The following is a 22336-nucleotide window of genomic DNA, read 5'->3' on the forward strand; positions in this document are numbered from 1 at the left end:
TCCGAAGGGGTGACTTCATGAGTCTGCCATTTCATTGCCATTAGAAGTCATAACTTCTAATAGTGGAGTTTTTATATCATAAGGTATTTTCATAGCATTCAGTACTCTATTGCTTATACATTTCAAGATAAACATGAAATTTTGACTAGTGTATCAATTCCAGTTGGTTATATGGCTTTGCTGTGTACTGAAGTTTAAAAAGGTATCTTTGATGTGAAGCAATTAACATAAGATTTTCATTCTATGAAATTTCTGTTAAAAAGTTAAGTCTTAATACTTTTACCTGATGCTATCACCTAAATTATGGTCTGTTAGTGGCTGTAATTGCTAAGCAGTGAAATTACTTAGAATGATCAAAGATATACCAAGTAAACTTAAACTTTCCCCCTGGTAACATTTATTTTTTCATTGCTTTGTTGCCATTTAAATGTTAATTTAAAATGCGTTTTGCTTTGTTTTTAAATCAATTTACTGATAAATTTTATATTGCTATTCAGAGATGATTTTTAAATACCTGTGTTAAAGGATAGTGGAAGTTATTTGTAAAAAAAAAAATAATAAAAAATAGATATGTATGTATGTATTTTCTGATAAGCTTTATGTATTAACACCCCCCCCGTAGAATACTGCCAGCTAAAAAGAATAATTAAGAACCTGCTGCCCAGATACATGAATATTTTTAAATTATTATAAATAATGTTTTTGTATAAATATGCTAATTTTATTTTCTTAAAAGGCTCATGAGCTTGAATTGATTGAAATTGAATCCAGAAATTACCTGAATTGATCCAGAAATTGCTAGTCATAGTGATATGTGAGATGAGTGAAACTCCTAGTTTTGAGTCATATTTTTTCAACATATGTAAATTCTATAAATCAATAATTGTTTAAAATTCAATTTGAAAACAAAGTATAGGATTGAGCATGAGTGATTTTCCTTTTGCTATCCCATGGTTTTTTTGATGCAACAGAGAAGGTCTAGATCTAGGATATGCAGTAATACTGAGTTGGAAATGGGTAGATGTTATGCCTGTGTCACAAGTAAAGTCATTAATACCTGGATATGTCCATATAAAACCACCAAACTGGAATCCTTGCCTTGAGTAACAGATTTGTATGTTTATTTCATTTAATTAGTTAGTATTTGACTTGCGCTTCTGAAGGAAGAGTTTGGACTTCCTACTGAATTATGGCTGTTATGTACTTGTACAGCATTTAAAAATACATTTATTGAGTTAAAAAAAAGTGTAGTGATTTTTCCCTAGCTTACTTACCTAATGTAAGCTAAGTATATATTTTTTTAAATCACATTGCTTTTAGTACAAGTTAGTTAATTAATCTCTGTTGGTAATTTTGAAGATTCTGCCAGATGATCATCAGCATAGCATAGTTTTTTGTATTGAAACAGAGTTTTAACATTAACAACATATGTTAAATTTTGTAGTATATTACATTGTTTTAAAATTGGATTTTTTTGAATTGATGAGTCAACTTTCAAACTTTAAATGCACTTTAAAATAATTTACCTAAAACCAGAAAAAGAGGGAAAAAAAAAGTACTGTTTTTCCTTGCCTATCAGCACTCCGTTTCAAATACAGTGAGAAGAAAGACTATAAAGAGGTACACTAAGTGTTTCCTGGTGGCAAGTTCAAAGCCAGGGATATATGCAGTTATTTGGGGAGGGGTAGGGAGAGGAATAGAAACTGCACATTTGATCTTAAATAACTTTTTTAGTTTCTCTAATGTAGGGCAACTTAAAGTCTTGTAGAAGTTCAGAAAGATGGTTTGACAATGCATGATTCTTGAGGTATTAATAAAATAAGGTATATGTGCACTTTATCTTTACTGAGAGTAATACAGATAATGTGCAGCTGAGGGGCATCATCAATAAATGTATTGTCTGGATGGAGCTCTGTGGTATCTAAACAGGTATGTCGCTAAACTTCGTATGGTGATGTGGAATTTGTATATACATGCAAATTAGTCTGAATTTCTTTGTGCCTTCAAGTACTCAACAGGAGCGATTCTCTACTTGGCTATTTCGTTCTTTTTTGGTTTTTCATAAGGATTTGTATGTTGCTTGTTTTGGAAAAAAGAGCTGTGAATTTTATTGGGGTTTACGAATGAATAATGGTTGTCTTCTCCTCCTCCTCCCTTTTTAGGTTAGTTTATCCTATACATACGAGACTAAAGATGCCTTGTGTTTAGTATTAACCATAATGAATGGAGGGGACTTGAAGTTTCACATATATAACATGGGAAATCCTGGCTTTGATGAAGAAAGGGCCATTTTCTATGCTGCGGAACTGTGCTGTGGTCTGGAGGACTTGCAGAAGGAGAGAATTGTTTACAGGTGAGTGTCATCTACGGACACTCATACCTTAAATTTTCCATGTCTGGTCAGCATTAAATGTATTAATTGTTTCCTACTAAAAGAAGTTTATACTTCAACTTAATCGTAAAAGAAGCAAAAGAGTTCAGCTGTACTTTTCATGACATGCCCTTCAGAATTACTGATCTTAATTGTCATCTTACTAGTAATTTAGGTCTAGATACTTGCTATATTCTAAAACATTACAAAGTTTATTCAAGGTCTGTTTGTAAAATGACAGTAAATTATGATTTACAAAGCAAATTCATTAGTAATTCAAATAAATAAGTTTTAGGAACATGGGATTGTATTCCTGCCCTGTCTAAAAGTAGAAGTTCACAGAAGGCTATAGAAGTCCCTTGCTGCATTGCTTGTTGTGCCCAAGAGGGTAAAATGTCAGTTACAATTCATACTGCCCTCTCTTCTGTTTTTATTTCAGGTTCCTCCAATAAACACTTTATTGCTTTTGAATTAATGAAACTGTCAGAAGCCTTATGCATTGTAATTGAGATTGTGTGGTCTTAATGCTATTTTCTGTCTCTGTCCATACATATATCATTTAACCCCTGGCATGCATTAGTATTACATAACAAAACCACAAACTTAGTGGTGGACCAAGAATGCTTTCTTTTTATTTCTGGTGTGTAACACCAAGTACTACTTGTTTCAAGAGATTTAAAGTATAATCCTGCGTAACTTTAATATAATGACTCTGAGTCTTTTCCATCCCCAGTATAGAAAACTAACATACGCTGTGTGGTTCTGCCACTTTCTGCTGTGTGTATCAGGCTTATGCTAGTGGTTGTGTGTGGTTCCCCAAAGAATTTGGCCAATCTTGCAATGTTACGCAGTATGTTTTGGCATGCATGTAGGAGGGAAGCAAGGATGAATGGTTTGATCCAGCTACAAGTAGGTCATTTCACACTGCCCAAGTGAAAACAAAACTGTTTGTTTAAAATACAGAACAACGACAAAAAAAACCCAGAGAAAACAAAACCAACAAAAAAACCCCACAGCCCTTGTGTTTAAGCTCAGCTTGTTCGTGTTTGCCTACAAGAAGACCTTCAAATATATATGCCAAATCCTAGCATTCTGTCTGTAATTCAGGATCTCGGAGTGGTCGTGATTTCTTATGGGGCAGTCTTGGTGTCTAGATCTCTGCCCTGTTTTGTGCTATTACATAATAAGTTTCCAATTATTAAGAATTTGCATGGCCTTAAATTTATGAGCAAGGAAGAAAAGTAGTTTCATAACCAACTCTGAGTAAAATTACCTCTTAATTAAAAGAATGGGAAATATTTCTAGTCCTCTATTCATAACAAAATTGAAAGATCAAGAGACAGTTACCTGTACATGCGTTAGTAACTGAATAGTTTGTATTCTTGTTGGAAAAAGAAGGGCTTAAATGTAATTATAATACCTGAAGGTGATATTTAAACAATTTACTATAGGACAGTCTAAGGGAGTTTCTGCCCAGTATGTAAACAGATGAAAAGAGACACTAATTATACCATGTCAGCTCAACTATGCTTGAGTACTAAAACTAGGAAATGTTTGGATAATTTTACACTCTGTAGAATCACGTATCAAATGATACTAAACTTCCTGTTGGTCTTGTTTCTTCTCCTTTGCTAATGGTAGTTTTTTTCCTGATGCTCTTGATTTGTTTTTTCCACATGTATTTCTTCTTGTATCATGCATTTAGGAGCGTAGTTGTCAATTTTACAGTTTTGAAGTCAAGAAGCCAAAACAAGTGGCCATGGAAGTCTTCAGAATGTCACCAATTGCAGTGATAAGTTACATGATCAAAATTCACCATCAAGCATCTTAATGGAGATGCATTTAGGCAACAATACAGTGATTATATATGATAAGTGAAACAAAGCTTGGGAAAATTTGCCATAATTATTTTTTTCTCAACAAAGAAGTTATGCTGGCAACCTCCAGTCTTAATGTTGTTTGGGGAGGAGAACATAATGAAGCATGATTCTCACTGCACAATGATTTATTTTTCCAAATTATGGTAACTATTATTTTTCATTCTCCAGGGCAACAAAATACAGAAGAATTTTTTTTCTTACTTTGCTATCTCTTTGAAAGCATTTAGTACTGATAGAGCCACTGAATTTCTGAAAATGGAGCTAGTTGTTGTTGCTGTATCTCAAGATCTGTTACTGCATTTGTTTTCCATCTTTAAAGGAGATTAAAGCTCACTTTTGAGACAAACAGCTTAAACTGTTAAAGCAGATTTTAATTCTCTAGCATACTGTTATAAAATACTTTATTGAGAACGTGTTTTTGTGTCTATCAATCTGTATATTCACAGTAAAATGTAGTGTAGAGACAGTGGAAGAAGGGAAAATAGGAACTTCTGTTTATAGAAATCCTCGGTGCAGACAGGTGTCAGCAGATAGCAGTAAAATAAGTTCATCTTCTCAGCTTGTTCAGTTCTAGAATGGCAGTTTCAATGTCAGTCAGTCATGTTAAAATTTATTATGAATTTATTATATTTGGGATGTGTCACCATCCGTAGCAAAATGCCTCATAAAGTGGAGAAGCTAGGCCTAACTTAACTCTCTGTTAACACCAATTTTTACTGTGTACTTCATGTGCCTTTACACCAGTTATTACTGAATTTCAAGCAGTGGCATTAGGGCTGTCTGTAGGACCCTGGAGTCAGTTGTGCAGTTTTGTTAGTGGGGTTCCCACTGGACTAAAAGAACAGGTGCAGAGCTGGAAGGAGGGCCCTGCGCTGCCCTGTGATAGTGACAGAGCCAGTTTCCTTGTTTAATGGGAGCTTGTGAAACTACCTGTAATTTGCCATATGTTGTTGACATTAGAAAAATAAGCAGACAGGAACAGGCAGTAGTGGAGCTGTTCACCCATCTGCTGCATAAAGAGCCTGATAATACTTAGAGCAAAGTCAGGATATGCATGAAGGAAGAGCGGGGAGCAAGTGCCGGCTTTCCAAAAGGGACTTCATTGCTGGAGTTTCCTGCAGGAGTTACCCAACTCCTCAGTGATGGTAGTCGTTTTTTGGTCAGATAAGCTGCTTGAATACCTAGATTTTCATAACAAACTCATGGAAATGCCCTTAAGACCACTGAATATGCCTGGAAGGTCAAAGATCAGGCTCAAAGACCTGTTGAAGCTGTAGTGGATAAACCTAAGTAGCTCCTTGCCTGCCTTATGCCTATGCTCAGAGTAGGCATCTTTGCAGTGATGTCTGCAAATCCCTGAAGGATTTTTATCCAGAAATTTCCTCTGTAGGATGGCTGGCGTAAGGTATTGCACAAATAAATTAGTACTTGTTCAGTCCAATTTAAAATAAATACATAATTTTTATCTAGATTTGTGTTAATGAACCTCTTGGTTTTGCGAGCTTTGCAGTCTTCATGCCTTTCTCTGCTTCATGAGGGAAAACTGCTGCCTCTGCTGCTAGAATTGCATTTCTACCTCGTGTTCTGAGCTTGGTTTTCAGCTCAAGTAGCCTGTTAACCTGGTGCAGGACTAGCATCTGTGTATTCCAGCAGAAACTGTGACTTTGGCCTCTGTTGTAGTGGAGGAAGGGAAGAGGGAGAAGGCCAATATCCCAAAGCTAGCATCCCAGAGCTCAATTTACAGCTGAGTGCTTCCAAAAACTGACTTCTTTGTGAGCTGGTAGGTCTAGAAACTAATAGGATTAAAGAGATTGGCTAGAAACAAGTTTTACTATTAACTGACCAAAATCATATCAGAAGAGAATTAGCTTCTCTTAAGCAGCAGATGTTGATACGAAGTATTAGGGTTCAGGTTAAGCTTTAATCAGCCTTCTTGGAAATGAAACTCATTAAACCTGTTTACTTGAGTTAACCTGAGCATACATTATGCGCTTTAAAGTAATGTGTTTCTACCTAAAGTTTGAGCTGAATTTTCTTTTTTCTTTTTTTTTTTTTTTTTTTGATACTGGTGTGAGGTGTTTGGTTGTCTTTTTTTGTTACTCTGATCTTTCCATATTTCTCTGGTATTGCAAACTCATATCTAACATCAGATAATTAACATTATGGGAACTGTCTAGACCTGGAAGTATTAAAACCCAAGCATCTTGATGACTGCTTCATACAGTTAATCTGATGAAATAATGAAACTTTAACATAAATACACATACTTCAGAGCATCAATTTATTAATATTTTTTGGGGGAAAAGCACACAGATTTCTTGGTGAACAAGTGTGTGTGTATGTCTCTCTCATTTTGATTGTAAATTCTAGAATTATTCTTCCTAAAATTGCTTCTTTTACATTATTCAGTCTTTTCTGCTTGTATATGAAAAACTGTTCTTGTCACAACTGTACATATACCCATATATGTACATATTGGTTTTAATAAACTGTTCCAGTAATAACTGAATCTTTAGCCAAGTACTGATTTTTGCTTGTCTAATTCTGGCATTTCCATATTTATGATGGAATAAATCTAAGAGACTGTATTGCAGTCCACATGCTTCCTGATGCATATCACAATTATATATGTAATATACATTATATATTTTATACATATATTCCGTATGTATGTATTTTTATATATATGTAAAAATATATGTGTTCTCAGTAGAATCTGCTAGAAGATAAATCCTAGAAGTAACCTCTGAACAGCTTCTGATTCAGCTTCAGTGACTCCCCAAATTTTCCTGGGGGTGGGGTGGGGGTGTGTGTTTGTCCAAATATCCCATTGTTTCTTCTTTTGTTCTTAAAGTAAAAATGTACAAGAAGATGCCTACAACATGCAGAATTGCAACACTGAATTAATTGCCCTTTTACTACTTCCTGAGTCTCTCCAGCATTTAACAGCTAAAAAATGTTTCATGTGAAACACTGGTATTTACAGAAAAGTAGTAGACACTCTTGGAAAGTTGGTTGCAACCTAGGTGAAGCATCTAGTAAGCTTCAGAAGCTGCACATCCAAAGTAAAGGAACAGAGTTTGAATGGATGATATTAAGCCTATGCTTAGTCTTGGGAGTATTACTCTTTGGTATTCTGATACCCTGGGGCGGAATACAGCAGGGGGCAGCATCAAACGGCAGCAAGCAGTGATGTGTCTTACCACTGTGGAATTGTATGGATGGTAGTCTCAGGAGACGTGTCTGTCTTTCGCTTACACATTTGGGTGTAAGTTGGTGGTTCTTCATATCGGGATTTTAGAGGAAGTTTCTCATCTGTGAAATATGAATTGCTGCTGATAGTATAAATGGATTAGAGTGTTGGGAAAAAAATCAGTCGAGTTCTATGGTTAAAACTATTTGTATTATAGGTCCTCATCTTCACAACTGTTTTTGTATATAGGTGGGAACTGGAAAAATTGCTTTAATCACAACCAAGAGGTCTTCTGTTGCCTCAGTTGCACTTGACGGCTAATAATTTTGGCTTTGTAGAATTCACACATCTATTCTGTTTAATTTGTAGAGACTTGAAGCCTGAGAATATACTCCTTGATGACTGTGGTAAGTAAAAACTAAAATTAATTTTTACATTGAGAATTACAAATCTAATTAATACTGTGCCAGAAATCAAAGGGATTTCTTCATGATAAAAGGGACCTGACTGTCAGATGTTAATTTTTGTTAGTTATAAAAACCCTGCCCTTGCTTTTTAGAAAGGAGAGGAAATTCTTGGGTCCTTGGAGGACCATGATGACAATGTTTGAGGGGTCGATTTCCCACCTTGAAATGGCTTACTTTTCCCCTTTTGCTCCTCCTTCTCTCCTCTATGCTTAATTTAAGATGGCTATAACTTTTAAATGATTTTTTTCTCTGTTGTCTTTTCTTGACTATGGAAACAGGCGTTTTTTAGATGTGGGGCCAGAATTGTACTTAGCTATAATGTTTAAGCAATGAAGAAGAAATCTGAAGCACCTCTGTTTGTTTTAACATTTCAACTAAAACAGGTCTGATGGTCACTGATGCATATGTGGCTGGAAGGAATCAAGGAAGTACAAACAATATGAATAAATGTTTGTAGCTTTTTTTTAGTTTTTTTCCAAAAGCCAAATTAATTTTCTTTTATGCCTTTGTATGAAACTTGCCAGAATCTTTTGAATTCACTATAGAAGGTGTGCAGCAATTACCTTCTAAGTTATGGATGAGTATTAACAGTTTGTTCTTGTAATTGCTGAGTATTTCAGTAAAGGAAAAACTGGTTTTGAAGTTATTAGAACGATTATTTTTTTTAAGTCAGCATGTTCTGACTCATAAATTTATAGAAAGGTGATGTTTGGGAGAAGTCACTTTCCAAGAGCTAAAGCTTTGCTAGACATCAAATGCATTCTTTAATTTTTCTCTCCAGCAATGTCTTGCAAAAGGTAAAGGCTTCTTTGAGGTAAAATGTAGCCTTGCAGGACTGCATGAGAACGCTGTCTCTCTGCCAAGGATATTCTGATCTTGTTCCAGAGAGCAGAGGGGACTAATTAGAAAATCGCTTCAGGAGCTCAGATCTTGCACTTGAGAAATGGGTTCATCAGATGTTAGGGAACAGAACAGCATCTGAATGAATTTAAAATAGCATTTGCTGCTGAAGAGCATTTAGTTATTTCCAACGAGTATATAGAGTGGCACTTTACTTTCTCCACTCTATCTTCCCACCCCTTGATTATATATCATATGTAAAGAAGAAATTGATATGTCATTAACTTACATTGATGCTGTAGAGTTTTTTGAATGACAGAGAATATATGCACAAAGGACGTTCAGGCACTGGAACAGGCTACCCAGTGTTCAGTCATAGAGGCTTTCTAGACAAGAATTTTAAAAGCCTTGATCATTTTGGGCTGACTACCTGTTCAGTGGATTGTACTAGAGACCTTCTGAAGTCCCTTCTAGCTTGAACTACTCTGTGAGTCTGTGATGTTTCTGTAAATGACAGTGTCCCTGTCCTTATATACAGTATAAGAAATAAGCATGGTTTTTGGTTTGGGTTTTTTCCCCCTGAATCTTTCTACTACAGATGGTTGGCAACTTTCTGTTTAAAAATTGAGTTGAAAATGTAATTGTTCTTTCTTCTGTCTAGCCTTTTATATTTTTATTAAGAAAGGACTTTGTGTATTTGTAAATTAGAATCATATCAATGCAATTCTTGCCTTGAACTGTCTTGAATCATTTGATGTTGAGGCTGTCCAGCAAAGAAATATATCTGTCCATGAGAATGTAAAAGGAGGGTGGGGTGAATTTATTCCCATTACCCTCCTTGGATGGTTACCCCTATTTCAGGCTATTCCTGAAAAATTTTACGTCTTCCACCAGACTACTTCTACATTGTAGGTACTAGTGTAAATGCCATGCATAATAGGGAAGGTATACAACTTGAGAAGTTCAGCTGACGAAGTGAAATAGAAACTGTTATCTACATTAGACTGATTCATGAGAACGGAAAAATCCTAATATTGAACTGACATATTACAGTATGATTAATTCTAAGTAGGTTATGGCTAAGCTGCGTTTCTTTTGGGGTGGGTGTTGGGATAGCCATTCAAATTACTGGTGCTTAGCATTATTAGGATACTTTGTTAGAGGAAAACCTTGTGTCCCAGTACAGGCTGCTGCCTTCTCATATTTGGAATAAAGGAAGTAAGCCCTGACGTTATGTTAGGAAGTCAGAAAGCTAAGTGTTTGTGGTGGGAATACAGAATAGAAAAATAAAACCGATGCATAGATACAGAATTTGAAATGGGCAGTCATCATTTCTGTTCTTCCTAAAGCTAGGGATTAGAGTACTTAACAGCAATTTTTTTTGTATGACCTTCAGGAAATCAGTTAGGTCTGTGCCTCTCTTCCTTGACATATTTAAGGAAGAGTTGAATAATAAGTCACTCCTTTCTAGTTAAGCCCATAAACTTAGTCTTATGAGTATATGAATGTTTTGATGTTTTGGGGTGGTGGTTTCATGAGTTATGCTACAGATTTTTTTTGTTTTAAATGTGATGATACTTTATTATTTGCTGACTATGTGTGATTTATTTTAACATAAATAGGACACATCAGAATTTCTGATCTTGGATTAGCTGTGCAGATTCCAGAAGGAGAAACAGTCCGAGGACGGGTTGGGACTGTTGGTTACATGGGTATGTAAAATATCCTTTACTAGTTACATTTTACTAGAAAATTTTCTTCTGTGCATATATGAATGAGTTCTCCAAAGAACTGTATTTGGCCTGGATTAGTTGCTAGACAATTTATGGGAAGAAAGGTTACATTATGCAGTAGTAGATGTTAATAGTCAATTATAAGCCTACTGGTAAACTTGAAAACTTAACTCTGGAAATTCTAGGTTTAGGTAGAACTTTAAGAAAGCACCTACCTTTATAAGGTTCAAAGAGATTTAGGGTCACAGGTAAGCAGATAAATTACTGTGACAACACATTTTTTTTCCATGTTGTGGAAAAACTTCATTCTGGGTCTGTAAACAATGCTGATCTTAAGTATTAAAGAACCTCAGTGTTAAAGTGCTTCTATTGGATATAAACAGAATCCCTGCTGTAGAAACTAACGTTTCTTCAGAGCACAGAGGAGTTATGCAAGGATCTCTGCACAGAGACAAAAGAGTACCTGAGAGTTTTCCAATATTTAACTAGTCAATTTAAAGTGAATTGTTACGAGGTTGTGTTTGTTTTTTTTTTTGTTTGTTTTGTAGCTCCAGAAGTGCTCAAAAACGAAAAGTATACATTCAGCCCGGATTGGTGGGGTCTTGGGTGCTTGATCTATGAAATGATTGAAGGACAGTCTCCATTCAGGAAGCATAAGGAAAGGGTCAAACGGGATGAGATTGACCGGAGAGTAAAGGAAGACCAGGAAACGTATTCAGACAAGTTCTCAGAGGAGGCAAAATCCATCTGCAGGATGGTGGGTGAAGAGACGTAGAGGTTTGAAAATTAAAATTCTAATCTTTTTTTTAAAAGACGAACTACTTTATTTTAACATCTTCTATTGCAAATTTTACAAAGCTGGAGTTTTTTAAATCTTTGGTTCAGTTGTTGACCATGAATTGTTCAGTTATCAAACTTTGAGAATTCAGAACTTTTTTCAGGATGAAGGAAGGCTGCATAAACTGATTTTTCATCACCTGAACGAAAAAGTCCAGTACTCCTTAGACCACATGCAATTATAGACAGAGTATAATAGCATGCTCAACTTTGATGCTGCATGGAGAGAAGTGGCAGAGTAATATACTAGTTTCCATACCTAAAGGAGTCTGTATGAGACAACAGTTTTTTTTTTCTTTTTACCTTGCGTAATCTTAAATTTAATAAGAGACACATCTATGCAGAAAGCTTCAAAAGTTTTCTTTACTACCTTATGCAAAATATGTGTGGTACTTAAGCCCATTGGGAAAAAACCCAAGTCTGTATTTCCTGAAAGTAGTCTACTGCGAAGTCTGTACTGTAAAATATATTCAGCAATGGCATCAATTAAAATATTTTCATATCACTTTGGGAATTGTCTGCTTTCAGGGTTTCTTTTGTCTACCGAAAATCTTTTTACTCCCAGAAATAATGTAGTTTGGGTTTTCGGTTCATTTTAATACCAAGATAAATTTCATCTTATGAAAAGCCAAGAAATAAAATAAATTTATTGAAAGACAAAATATATATAGATTTGTGGGGTTTTTTAAATTGTTGGATTATATCACTGGATCAGCCTTTTTTCCCATATCATTGCAGTTACTTGCTAAAAATCCAGGTGAACGACTGGGTTGCTCTGGAGATGGAGCTGTTACTGTAAAGCAACATCCTATTTTCAAGAACATTAACTTCAAGAGGCTGGAAGCTAACATGTTAGAACCTCCATTCTTGCCAGATGTAAGTAGGTGAGACAGATTTGATTAGTATCTAAAAAGGCAAGAACTGTCATAATTCTAAATCAGTGATCATGTGAACATGGCAGGAGAATGCCATCATTCCTATTGATAACTAGTTCCTTTGTGGCATTTCATCTGAGATCGCAAAATAATTTCAGAGGTAGCTTTGTAGCTTATTTCTTAGTCCTTAGAAGTTTACTTCCATGGCTCAGATGCTGAACATACAAGGATTAGCTTTGTAGAAATTACTCTGGAGTTGAAAGGAGGGTGACAGAAGAAAGTGTGAATTATGACAACTGTTGAGAACTCCAGATGAAGTTGCATGCTGTTTCTGGTTTTGATATTTCTTTTCTGTTAGTTGCAGGGTGGATGGAATGGCTCAGGTGCCTTATGAAGAGTCTTTTAAGTTTTTACATTTCTGTTTTGTAGTATAGTGTAATTTGGTGATCAGCAACATGAAATACAAATTGCAGGCATTTCACTCCCCTTTTGATCATCTGGGGAAAAAAAAATAAAAACCCAAATCCAAAATGCAAAACCTTAATGAAGCAATCTTGTATTGTACTGCAGCCACGTGCCGTATATTGTAAGGATGTCCTGGACATAGAGCAGTTCTCAACAGTAAAAGGAGTGAACCTGGATACTACAGATGATGACTTCTATTCCAAATTTGTCACAGGTTGTGTCTCAATCCCTTGGCAAAACGAGGTATTGTATGTTTCATTAAAGACTGTTTTCTTTAGCACAACAATATAGAAGATGTAATGAGGGATATAATTTTAGTATATAACTTTCCCTGTGAGACAAAGTTTCTGCTTTAGACTTCTCTGCAAAGAAACTTAAAAAAAAAAAAGTTTTTCACTAAACATAAACAACTTGCTAAAAATTTAATTTTATGGTAAATTTGCATAAATAGAATCTGGCATCTTGTAGTCATAGATAGAGCATACAGAACAGTATGACCCCGTTTTCCTTGTTCTTCTATGTTACGTTATTCAATGTTGCTGTTCATAGGAGAAGGATGGAATACTACTCAAAGTATTCAAAAGCAAATAAGTGCAACACAAACTCTTTGTGTATCATGCCTGTATATCAACAGAGTGTCCAGATGACATAGTAATCAGAACTGCAGGTTTACCTTTCCTAAGGTTTCAAAACAGTTCAGTATCAGTTGAGTCAGACTTTTCTCTTAAAACTTTTTCATTTGCCTAGTGAATGAGTATTTTTTCTCATTCTGCATAGAATACTAGAATTTTGCTACCTCTGCTTGCAGTTCAGTCTCTTTAGGAAATTCAAAGCTGCTGTATTATTTCAGGAAGAGCACTCACTAATAATTATTTTAAATTGCAGTTTTTCTTATGAATGCATTCCTCCTGTAAGGTGTTCATAACTTTCTGAAATTAATACTGTCCTGAATTCTACTAGTGTAGTTTCTTTCCCAGTATGATTTCTTTTACTTTATTTAAAGCTTGAGCACAAAAGATGAGCAATTTCTGAACAAGTTGGAGAAAAAATTACATTCCCTTTTGTTTCCTTTTTGCATTTTTTTTTTTCATTACATTAAGAAGGAGATTTGAAAGACATCATTTGACACAAAAAGTCTTCACTAAGAAGCAATGAACCTTAGGCTATTGGGGAAATAAATATCTCCTATGCTATGTTGTAATTCTGAACTTCAGAATATGATCCAGTCATTTAAAAATGCACTGCAGCTTAATAACTAACACCACATGGAGGGTGAAGTCGAAGGCAGTTGTCAAATTCTGGGGATAGTAATTCCTTCTCTTGAAGGAAAAACTGTGCAGACTTCATTTTAGTTTGTGCTTATTTTCTTTTAATTCATGTTACAGAGCTTTCCCTCACATCTTTGCTCTCAGTCTCTTAAGAATTCCTCCTCCCCTCCCATAATTTATGTAATGTCATGGTTTACAACAAAAGCAGATTGTATTTCTTCTTATTCCTCTTTATGCCCTCTCTCCCTCTACAAGGGATACTCATTTGGTTGCATGCCCATTATGATAGATGCGGCACTCACTGATGGGTGCCAACTGCATGTGAGCTTTAGCCACTCTCCCCCTTCTGACCATGCCTGTTTGTTACATTTTGGCATTTACTCTTTCTGCTGTCCTTTCTGTACCCATTAATCGTGGTTCTAATTATTTTGTTTTCTGTGTACACAAACCAGATTATTTTATAATTCCTTGCTTCTCTCCAGAGACCGCTCTTCATCATATTGTGGGGTTTTTTTGTTTTTTAAATGAACTATTACCTTCTCTATCTCATGGCTTTATTTCTAATTATGGTATTTGTTAGTTGTGTTTTGATAAATGGTTGCCCAAAACACCAGAATGATGTTTAAATTACTGTGGTCAGCTGCTTATTCTCAAAGAGAACAAGTCATCCCCTTCGTAAAAAGTATCCCCCCAGTATTACACACGTACTAGTATTCTGTATAAAATAATAATTTCTCCTACTCCAAGTCATGTTTATTAATTACGTTCAGTCCAGGATATAGATACTAAGTTTGTTAGGCTAGACTGCTCTGAAATGAGTAGAATAGTTGAAAGGGAAATCAATTTCTGGTTCTAAAATTTTCTGCTTATTGCATCATGGGCAAGAAGAAATGCTTTACCCAAGTAAGGAAGCAGCTGAGTATTTAGCTGCATGATAGTGCTCTTATTGTTATTCTTTAGTTTGGGGGCACAAGAAGAGTTACTGTAGACTTTGTGCCTTCCTTCATGGAACTCTGAGAATCATGTCATTTAGCTGACAAATTTGTAACTCGTTAGGAGTACCCAGCAGAATAAATAGATCATGTGTGGAACTTGTTTGAGAGGCTTGTGTGGATATTTCATTTATATTTCATATGTTTCAAAGATGATTGAAACGGGATGCTTTGAAGATATCAATGCATACGAAACCGATGGTACTGTGTCACCAGACAGAGAGAGGTCTCCTAAACCAAAGAGAGGCTTCTTCCACAGACTTTTTAGCGGAGAGGTAATGGTATTTCTTCTCTTTAATAAGAAAAACACCAGTAAGACCTTAACATCCATTCAATTTTTTTATATTACTTTGTGATGGGAAAAGTAAGTTGTTAGCTGAGTACTGAAACTAATGAAATGTCATTTATTATGGCTTTGCCCCTGCACTGCATTTCAGAAACTGAAACTGTAACTCCAGGAGGATTTCCTCCCTCAGCATCCTGTCTTCTTTCCTGTGAGTGTGGTGGAGCAGTGCAACTCCTATGACTCCTTTAGAAAGCTGGATTCCCAATGAATCATTCTAGTATATTAAGCAAATAAGTAAAAATATTCCCTAAATGAATGAGTGTGAAGAAATGTCATGAAACAAATGTTAAAATCTCTTGGGTAGTAGTTTAATGCCTTTGCCAAAACAACGATGTAGTAAATGTTTACATAGCTGATAATACACAGCCTTTTCTTAAAGACGTAATTCACCTCTAAATGTTTTCTAAAGAGTAATGTGAATTGAGGATTTACCACCTAAAAGACAGGTGGCATATTGTGCTTGTTTATACATCATGAGAAATGGGCTATTTGTAAAGGTTTTCAGTTAAAGCTGTCGTACACTACTCTGCTTGCTCAGTATGCATGCACTTAAGAGTGGAATTACCTTGAGAATATAAGCATATTCAAGTGGAGAGTACTTCTGTGGAATTTACTTTTGCTTTCAAGCAGAAATGGAATTTTAAAATCGCTAGAATACCATTAAGTAGCCACACAAAGCCATATATTAAAATTGCATAATGATTTTTTTGTCGTCAGCTAGTAATTCACCTCTCTAAAACAGTGCAATGCTAATGGAATGTGTAATGCTACTGTCACTTTTAGTTCACCTTTTCAAAATCACTTTTCCCCACTTACAGTAATAGAATAGGAGTGGTTAAGTGGACTAATAATCTCACTAGTTAAAGTTTGTGTCTTACTGTAGTCTTTTCCAGCTGAATCAGTGGAGTTCATACTGACCCAAGATATGGTTCTATGTATTGAGAAAGAGTCCTAAAAAATTTAATATGGCTTGAGAGTCTTCAGTTGGTTTTGAAGTAATAAGACTGCGGTTAACTGTCCTGTGAAGTTAAAAGAAGGAATAAAAGAAGGAAAGAACTTAAGGTTAAATGAAACTTTATTGACTTGAGATTTGGGGTCAGGTTGTGGTTTCCTTTGGTATTTCCAAAGCATTTAGGTAGTATGGAGTAAAATGTGCTGGAAAAAGTCACTTCTCCACCTGCCCACCCCCCAGCCTTTCTGCACCCCACTAAATGCTGTCCCTAAATGCAGAAACAATGTTGGTTCTGCAGCTGAGTTGTCCCTTTGTCTTCTCTTGCAGGTCTGCTTTAAATCTGATTGCAGTGATGATGAGCAGGAGTCCTCCAGACTTTAGATCATTTTACTCTCATCAGAAAGGATGAGAAAACTTTAAATGTTTTATATCTCTGTAGCAAAGTGTATTATATATATTTTTTATCTGAGTTCAAGGATTTTTGTACATTTGTACTTCATTTGTTTTAAGATGTATATTTTCACTAAAGCTTAACTGTACAAAAAGCAATGAGTGCTATTTGAGTGAGTGTGTTTCTGTATGTATTTGATTTCTCTTGGGTTTTTGTCGGTTGTTTTTTTTTTCCCCAGTGGAATAAATCTAGACATACTAAAAGGATTTTAAAGCACAGAGATAATATCTATTGCATCAATGTAACTTGATTTTGTATGCTTCTGGTAAAATTCTACTTGTTCATTAGGATCTTTATTAGCAGTTTTGTTAACAGTAAAATTGCTGTAGTGATAAATTTCATAATTCTGGTGTTATCTGGCAGCATGGGAGTGCTTTTACCTAATGTATCTCTTGGGCAACTGCTAAGGAAAAAGGAATTCAGTGCACTGTGGACAGCTATTATGAGTTGCTCTTTACTGTCTGGCTCTGTAGAACGTCTTTCTATTCTTCTTTATACAGGGAATTCTGAACATGTATCTTAATGCTGTAACAAACTGTATTACCCCATTCTTCTCTTTTCTACCCATCTTACACATCGTCTCTGTACGGTTTCTTGGCATGGACCATGCAAGTACAGCTGTGCCAAAAATTTTGTAACTATTTTGAGTACTTTTTTGTCTTTACTAAAAGGATTTCTTTATACCTGTGGGGACATCTTTTTTTTTTTTTTTCTGTAAATGAAATTGTTTACAGTTCCATGTAGGATATTACAGTTTTATAGTGGGTTCAAAAACAAAGCATGGACTCTTTTTACTAACCTCCTCTCTGCTTGTTATGTTGCAATATTGCATATTGTAGGGTTGACAGCTGTCACTGCCACTGAGAGAAGAACAAGGTTGTATTAAGTATCAAATTTAATTATGTAAATAATATTTCCTTATAGCTTTTAAAAAGTTAAACATTAAAACCTGCCTTTAATGATTGCTTAACGCAGATGTGGAGCTGGTATTGAAGTTTTAGTTACAATTACCTGACGTTTATTAGTAAAACTGTTTCCAGCTTCCTGAAAGCTTGTCAGACTTCCATTCTTCTGGACCCAAAGTATGCCAGGCTTTCATTTTATTTTGTAAAGTTTCTGGTAAAACTATTAATCTGAGTATGAGAATGAATTTAGGGAACTCATTTCATTAAGAACCTCTTCTGTTTTTAAAATCTAAGTTACGGACTTGATATATAATGGAATGCTCTTGGAGACTTGGAGACCTGACTTTTGTTACACATTCTTTTCTGTATCCTGAAGATTTGTCTCCACTGAGCATGCATGGGGTTTTTTTTTCCCCTCTTAGATCTCCAGGGCACCAACCGGACCACACAATTATTATACACAGGGAGCAACTGAATATCCCTCTACCTCAAATAGGTTTCTGCTTGTCATCCACAGACCCACTGGAAGAACCTTAAATTCTACCAGGGCAGAGCTGGTGTCTATCTGAAAGTGTTCCTCTTGGCTGCTGTGCCACAGAAATGAGGAATGAGACCCTTCTCCTGTGTTTTCAGTGCATTCTTCCTGATGTCTAGAACAGCCCAGAGGATAGCAAGATGACTGCCACTGAAAGTACAAAGGGAGAAATTGGCCGAGGGAGAGGGAGTTTGAATTAATTACTGACAGATAGTCTGATGCAATAGTGAAGGGATGGGAGGCTTGACAGAAAGAGAAATACCTGAAATAAGGGTGTTGGCTGGAACCCATTTACATGTGAGACTATGAGCTGGCATAGGCTGACCTGACCTTCTTCATTATGTACCGTAATAACAGAAGGACTCTAAACAGATGGGAATGGAGAAACAGGGAAGTAACAAAAGAGTTGTATAAATACCTACCTGGTTGGAGAAGTCATTGTCTTTCTCTGATTAAGGAGTTTTAATTTTTTAAGATCTTAGGTTTGCTGTTCTGAGGCAAAGTTGACTGTATTAACACTAGACATACAGGGTGACAGTCTGGATTTAATGTCTGCTTAGATTAACTTGACATTTGGGCAAGAATACCATGGACACAAGCTAAGGAATTTTTATGAAGAAAATTCAGGAATTGGCTTTGACAAGTAAAAGGACCTGAAAGTCTATTTTATCATTTCAAATTTTCTTTCCATATTGGAAGGGGAGGGATCTTACTTTTTTTTTTTATTTATTTTTTATTTCTTCATGTTAAGATCAGCTCCTCTGTTTTGGACTGCTGAGACTTAATACTTATTCTCCAGGGATCTGTAAAGAAAAAAGGCTAGATGAAAAGGGAAGTTGTTCCTAAGAATGGTTATTTATACATCTTTTTCTTTGGGCAGGAACCACCAACCATGCAAAAAGTGGAGGGTTTGTACGTTTTTATGAAGCTTTATTTAGTTTCATTTCACAAGTCTTTTCTACATTCTGATTAATACTATTGAATTGTGTTTGAGTAACCATGTTTGCAAGATTAGGACCTAAAATCTGTTGCTTTTGGGGGGTTGGTTGGTTGGGGTTTTTTTTTCCCAATAGGCTGAAGATGGCATTTTTCTACTATATATTTGTCCCTTTGGGCTAGAAATACAACCACATAATAATGACTACGTATTATCTAGTGTGAATCCCCTAATGAATTAAGACAGACAAGCAACTGGAAGGATCAGGGTAACTCTCCTTATATGGTACACTGAGAGTAAGATGTTATGGTATTTAATCTAATACAACCAACATTGGTTAAATGTCTTTACTGGAATATTAGTAGCTTGGAGATGTATTTTGAAAGTGGGAAAGGGGTTGGGAGAGCGGAGAACAGCTGAAAGCAAAATATCGTGGTGTGATAAATGTAATGTAAAGTTTGCTCTTGATTTTTGTAGGACACAACTGAGACAAAGAAGAGGGAAGGCAGCCGATTGTGTTTGCTGATTATACAGCCTTTTATTTCCATGAAGCTGGTTTTTAAAAAAAAAAAAAAAAAAAAAAAAAAGCCAAGGTAAATTCTTATCATTCAGTATGACTTTACTGTACCTCCGTGAATTCAGATTCTAAATCCATGTGTTTAATAGCAGCGAGACAGTCCAACAGCCCAACTGCTTTGTTCTACTAGCATAAGAGTTTGAAAAATCTATGGAACTCCATCAAATTACTTGCATGAGATCAGCCCTCCTTTTCTGTGGCTTGTGTTTCCCAAGCATTTGTGTATATTAAGTCTTTAATGTCTGCTTGTGCATACCTTATGAGTATATACATTTAGCTCAAAATTCAGAAACTGTGAAACAATGTTCCAGTATCTTATTAGCCTACTTAAGGCTTTTGAATGTTGTGACCAACAGAGTAGAATCTTCATGCCTCAAGGTTGTTCTCTTTCTATAAAGAAAATAATCAGCTGCCTTTATTTATTTTTTTTTTTAAACTCCGGAGGTGTAGTGTTTGAAATAGAGATGGTGTTATGTTTCTGGATTATAACAACAAAACAGTCTCAGTTGAAAAAATGAGCACTTAAATATAATTACTGTATAATAGTAAATAGGAAAAAAACTGTGGTATTTCCATAAGAAATAGAGAGCAATATGGACAAATCTTGGCCTTTAATAGAGGGTGTTGTATGTCTTTTTCTTTTACAAATCATTCTTAAAACAACAGATCTGAAGTTTTTTGATTATAAAAGAATTATCTCCATCTCAGAATAAAACTGTCTAATTTGAGAAATCATTGATAGAAGCTATTAAAAACAATTAAAAATCCATTTTTAGAATGCACTTCAGTATTTTTTTAAACAATACTGATGTAAGAGATTTGTCATTACCATTTGTACAAATGGACAATACTTGTTTACAAGTTACTAGTATAAGTCAACAGAAGTAATATTATTTTACTTTGGTTTACTAGTATTATACTATATTTTAACATTGGAATTACCACCTTCACTTTAATATAGATTTTCAGAAAATACTTCTCTTTGGGAAGTACTAAAAAAAAAAAATTAAAATAAAAAGATGAGTGGAAAGCATCTTTAAGCTAAATTTATGTTTACTTTGATTTGAATTACCTGCCTGGTTCATTTTGGTGACAATGATGATGATGTCTCTTCTGCTGAATGTACAAATTTTTTATTTCATATGGTTCTTATGGTGTAACTTAAGTTTTGCACATGAGATGTAGGTAACTTTTTTCGTGTTCCACGTGTCCAAAACACCAGAATTCTTTCCAATTATAGCAAAACTGACGGCTAAATGTGATGTGTTAGTTCTGGTATCTCCAAGCCACTGAACTGTTCTTGTATGAGCTGCTTTCCTGGATATTCTAGCATTGTTATTCCTGAAATAAAAGCAAAACACTGCCACATATCTCAGCCACAGCTGTATTACTGTCTAATGTGATTTATTTCCCATGTCTATCATAGTAGGCAGAATAGATAAAAGAAAAATTTGAAAAAGAAAATAATCAGAATTTGTTGAAGCGGAAAACGTATATTACATGCTCAAAGTTTTTTGCCAGTGTAAGATTGTCAGATCCAGGAAAAAGTGCCCTAGCTGCATTGTATTTACTCTATTGATACCTTATCTCATGGTCTAAATTGTGATTCTGCATAAATTTCTGTGTGAAAAGACAGAATTATTGGGATGGGCTGTTTATCATTACCACATTTATTGTGATAACACTATGAATGTGAATGCAAGACTGGTCAATAGTATCTGTAGCTCTACTTGTCATCAGCCTTATCATGCATATTAAATTTTATACTTTTGCCAAAGGATACTAACCAGACTTTGCCCTCCTTGGGAAAATGTATACCTTGATATTAGTTGGATTTGTGGATTTTTATAGCAAATACTTTTCAACAGTAGGCTTTTTTTTTTGCCCTGTTTATGCAAAGTTTTTCACTGTAATTTTATGACATGAGTTGAAGGGCTAAGCACTCAACTACTATGCAAATCAGCTCCAAATTAAGTGACTTTAACAATGATATAACTGTGCTATGGCATATTGCAGATTATCTTGTGCATGTTGAACTAAATTGGGCCAGCAGTGTCATGAAGTCTCTTAGATTATTCCGGTAGTACCAATTACCTGCTGAATTGTTCATAGAAATGCTGGCCTAAGTATGACTTTGGGATGGGGGAAAAAATACTCTTGATGTGCCTGTCCACCCTGTTCTTAAAAACATTAAATCAAGAGCTAACCCACACCTAGGTGTAGCCTTTGTTCACATTCATGATGTTTATGTCTTTCTTATAGACAAGGTAAAAGCATGTTTCTTCTGGTTTTGTTTGTTTATTTGGGTTTTTTGAGGTCAAGGTGAATTAATTGTCATCCACTAAATTACGTATAACTTTTTGGGTATTCACTATTACTCCATTGAGACTGTGACTTTGTTTTTCTTTGTCGTAACGATGGCTTTACAAAAGCAGTTGTTCTCTATAACCCTGCCTGCTTTTTCTTGCCCCTTGCCCCTTTTACATCACTTTGTTTTTGCCAATGCAGCTGTTAGTGGGGCTGCTATTTGAACAGGATCAGTGACATGATACATGCAAAACCATGGATCAGTAAATCTGAACTGGGAGAACCTACTGATCAGGTACTTGCCAAAGAAAAACCTGATATCCTGAGTTGTCTTCCAGACCCCAGCTCACAGTTAATGAGCCAGAGGCCTGATGCTGCTGGTACAGCTGGGAAAGGAAGAGAACA

At 35.4% G+C, this 22336-nt stretch overlaps 1 protein-coding gene across 3 annotated transcripts in view; it reads left to right on the forward strand.

The window, feature by feature from the left end:
• GRK4 (G protein-coupled receptor kinase 4) overlaps nt 1-21836 on the forward strand; it is a 43465-nt gene extending 21629 nt beyond the window's left edge. The window contains exons 9-16 of one of the 3 annotated variants that reach the window (XM_040592940.1): nt 2163-2353; nt 7814-7851; nt 10374-10463; nt 11033-11241; nt 12060-12197; nt 12767-12904; nt 15074-15196; nt 19525-21836. In XM_040592940.1, the coding sequence (XP_040448874.1) occupies nt 2163-2353; nt 7814-7851; nt 10374-10463; nt 11033-11241; nt 12060-12197; nt 12767-12904; nt 15074-15196; nt 19525-19644 (1047 nt within the window). In that variant the 3' untranslated portion in view covers nt 19645-21836. Of the gene's footprint in view, nt 1-2162; nt 2354-7813; nt 7852-10373; nt 10464-11032; nt 11242-12059; nt 12206-12766; nt 12905-15073; nt 15197-16546; nt 17352-19524 lie in introns of those variants that run through there. The other 2 variants (XM_040592946.1, XM_040592954.1) reach the window with 2 other exon arrangements.
• The last annotated feature ends 500 nt before the right edge of the window (nt 21837-22336 follow it).

This window comes from Falco naumanni, chromosome 1 (genome assembly GCF_017639655.2).
Source record: "Falco naumanni isolate bFalNau1 chromosome 1, bFalNau1.pat, whole genome shotgun sequence".
NCBI classification, from domain to species: domain Eukaryota; kingdom Metazoa; phylum Chordata; class Aves; order Falconiformes; family Falconidae; genus Falco; species Falco naumanni.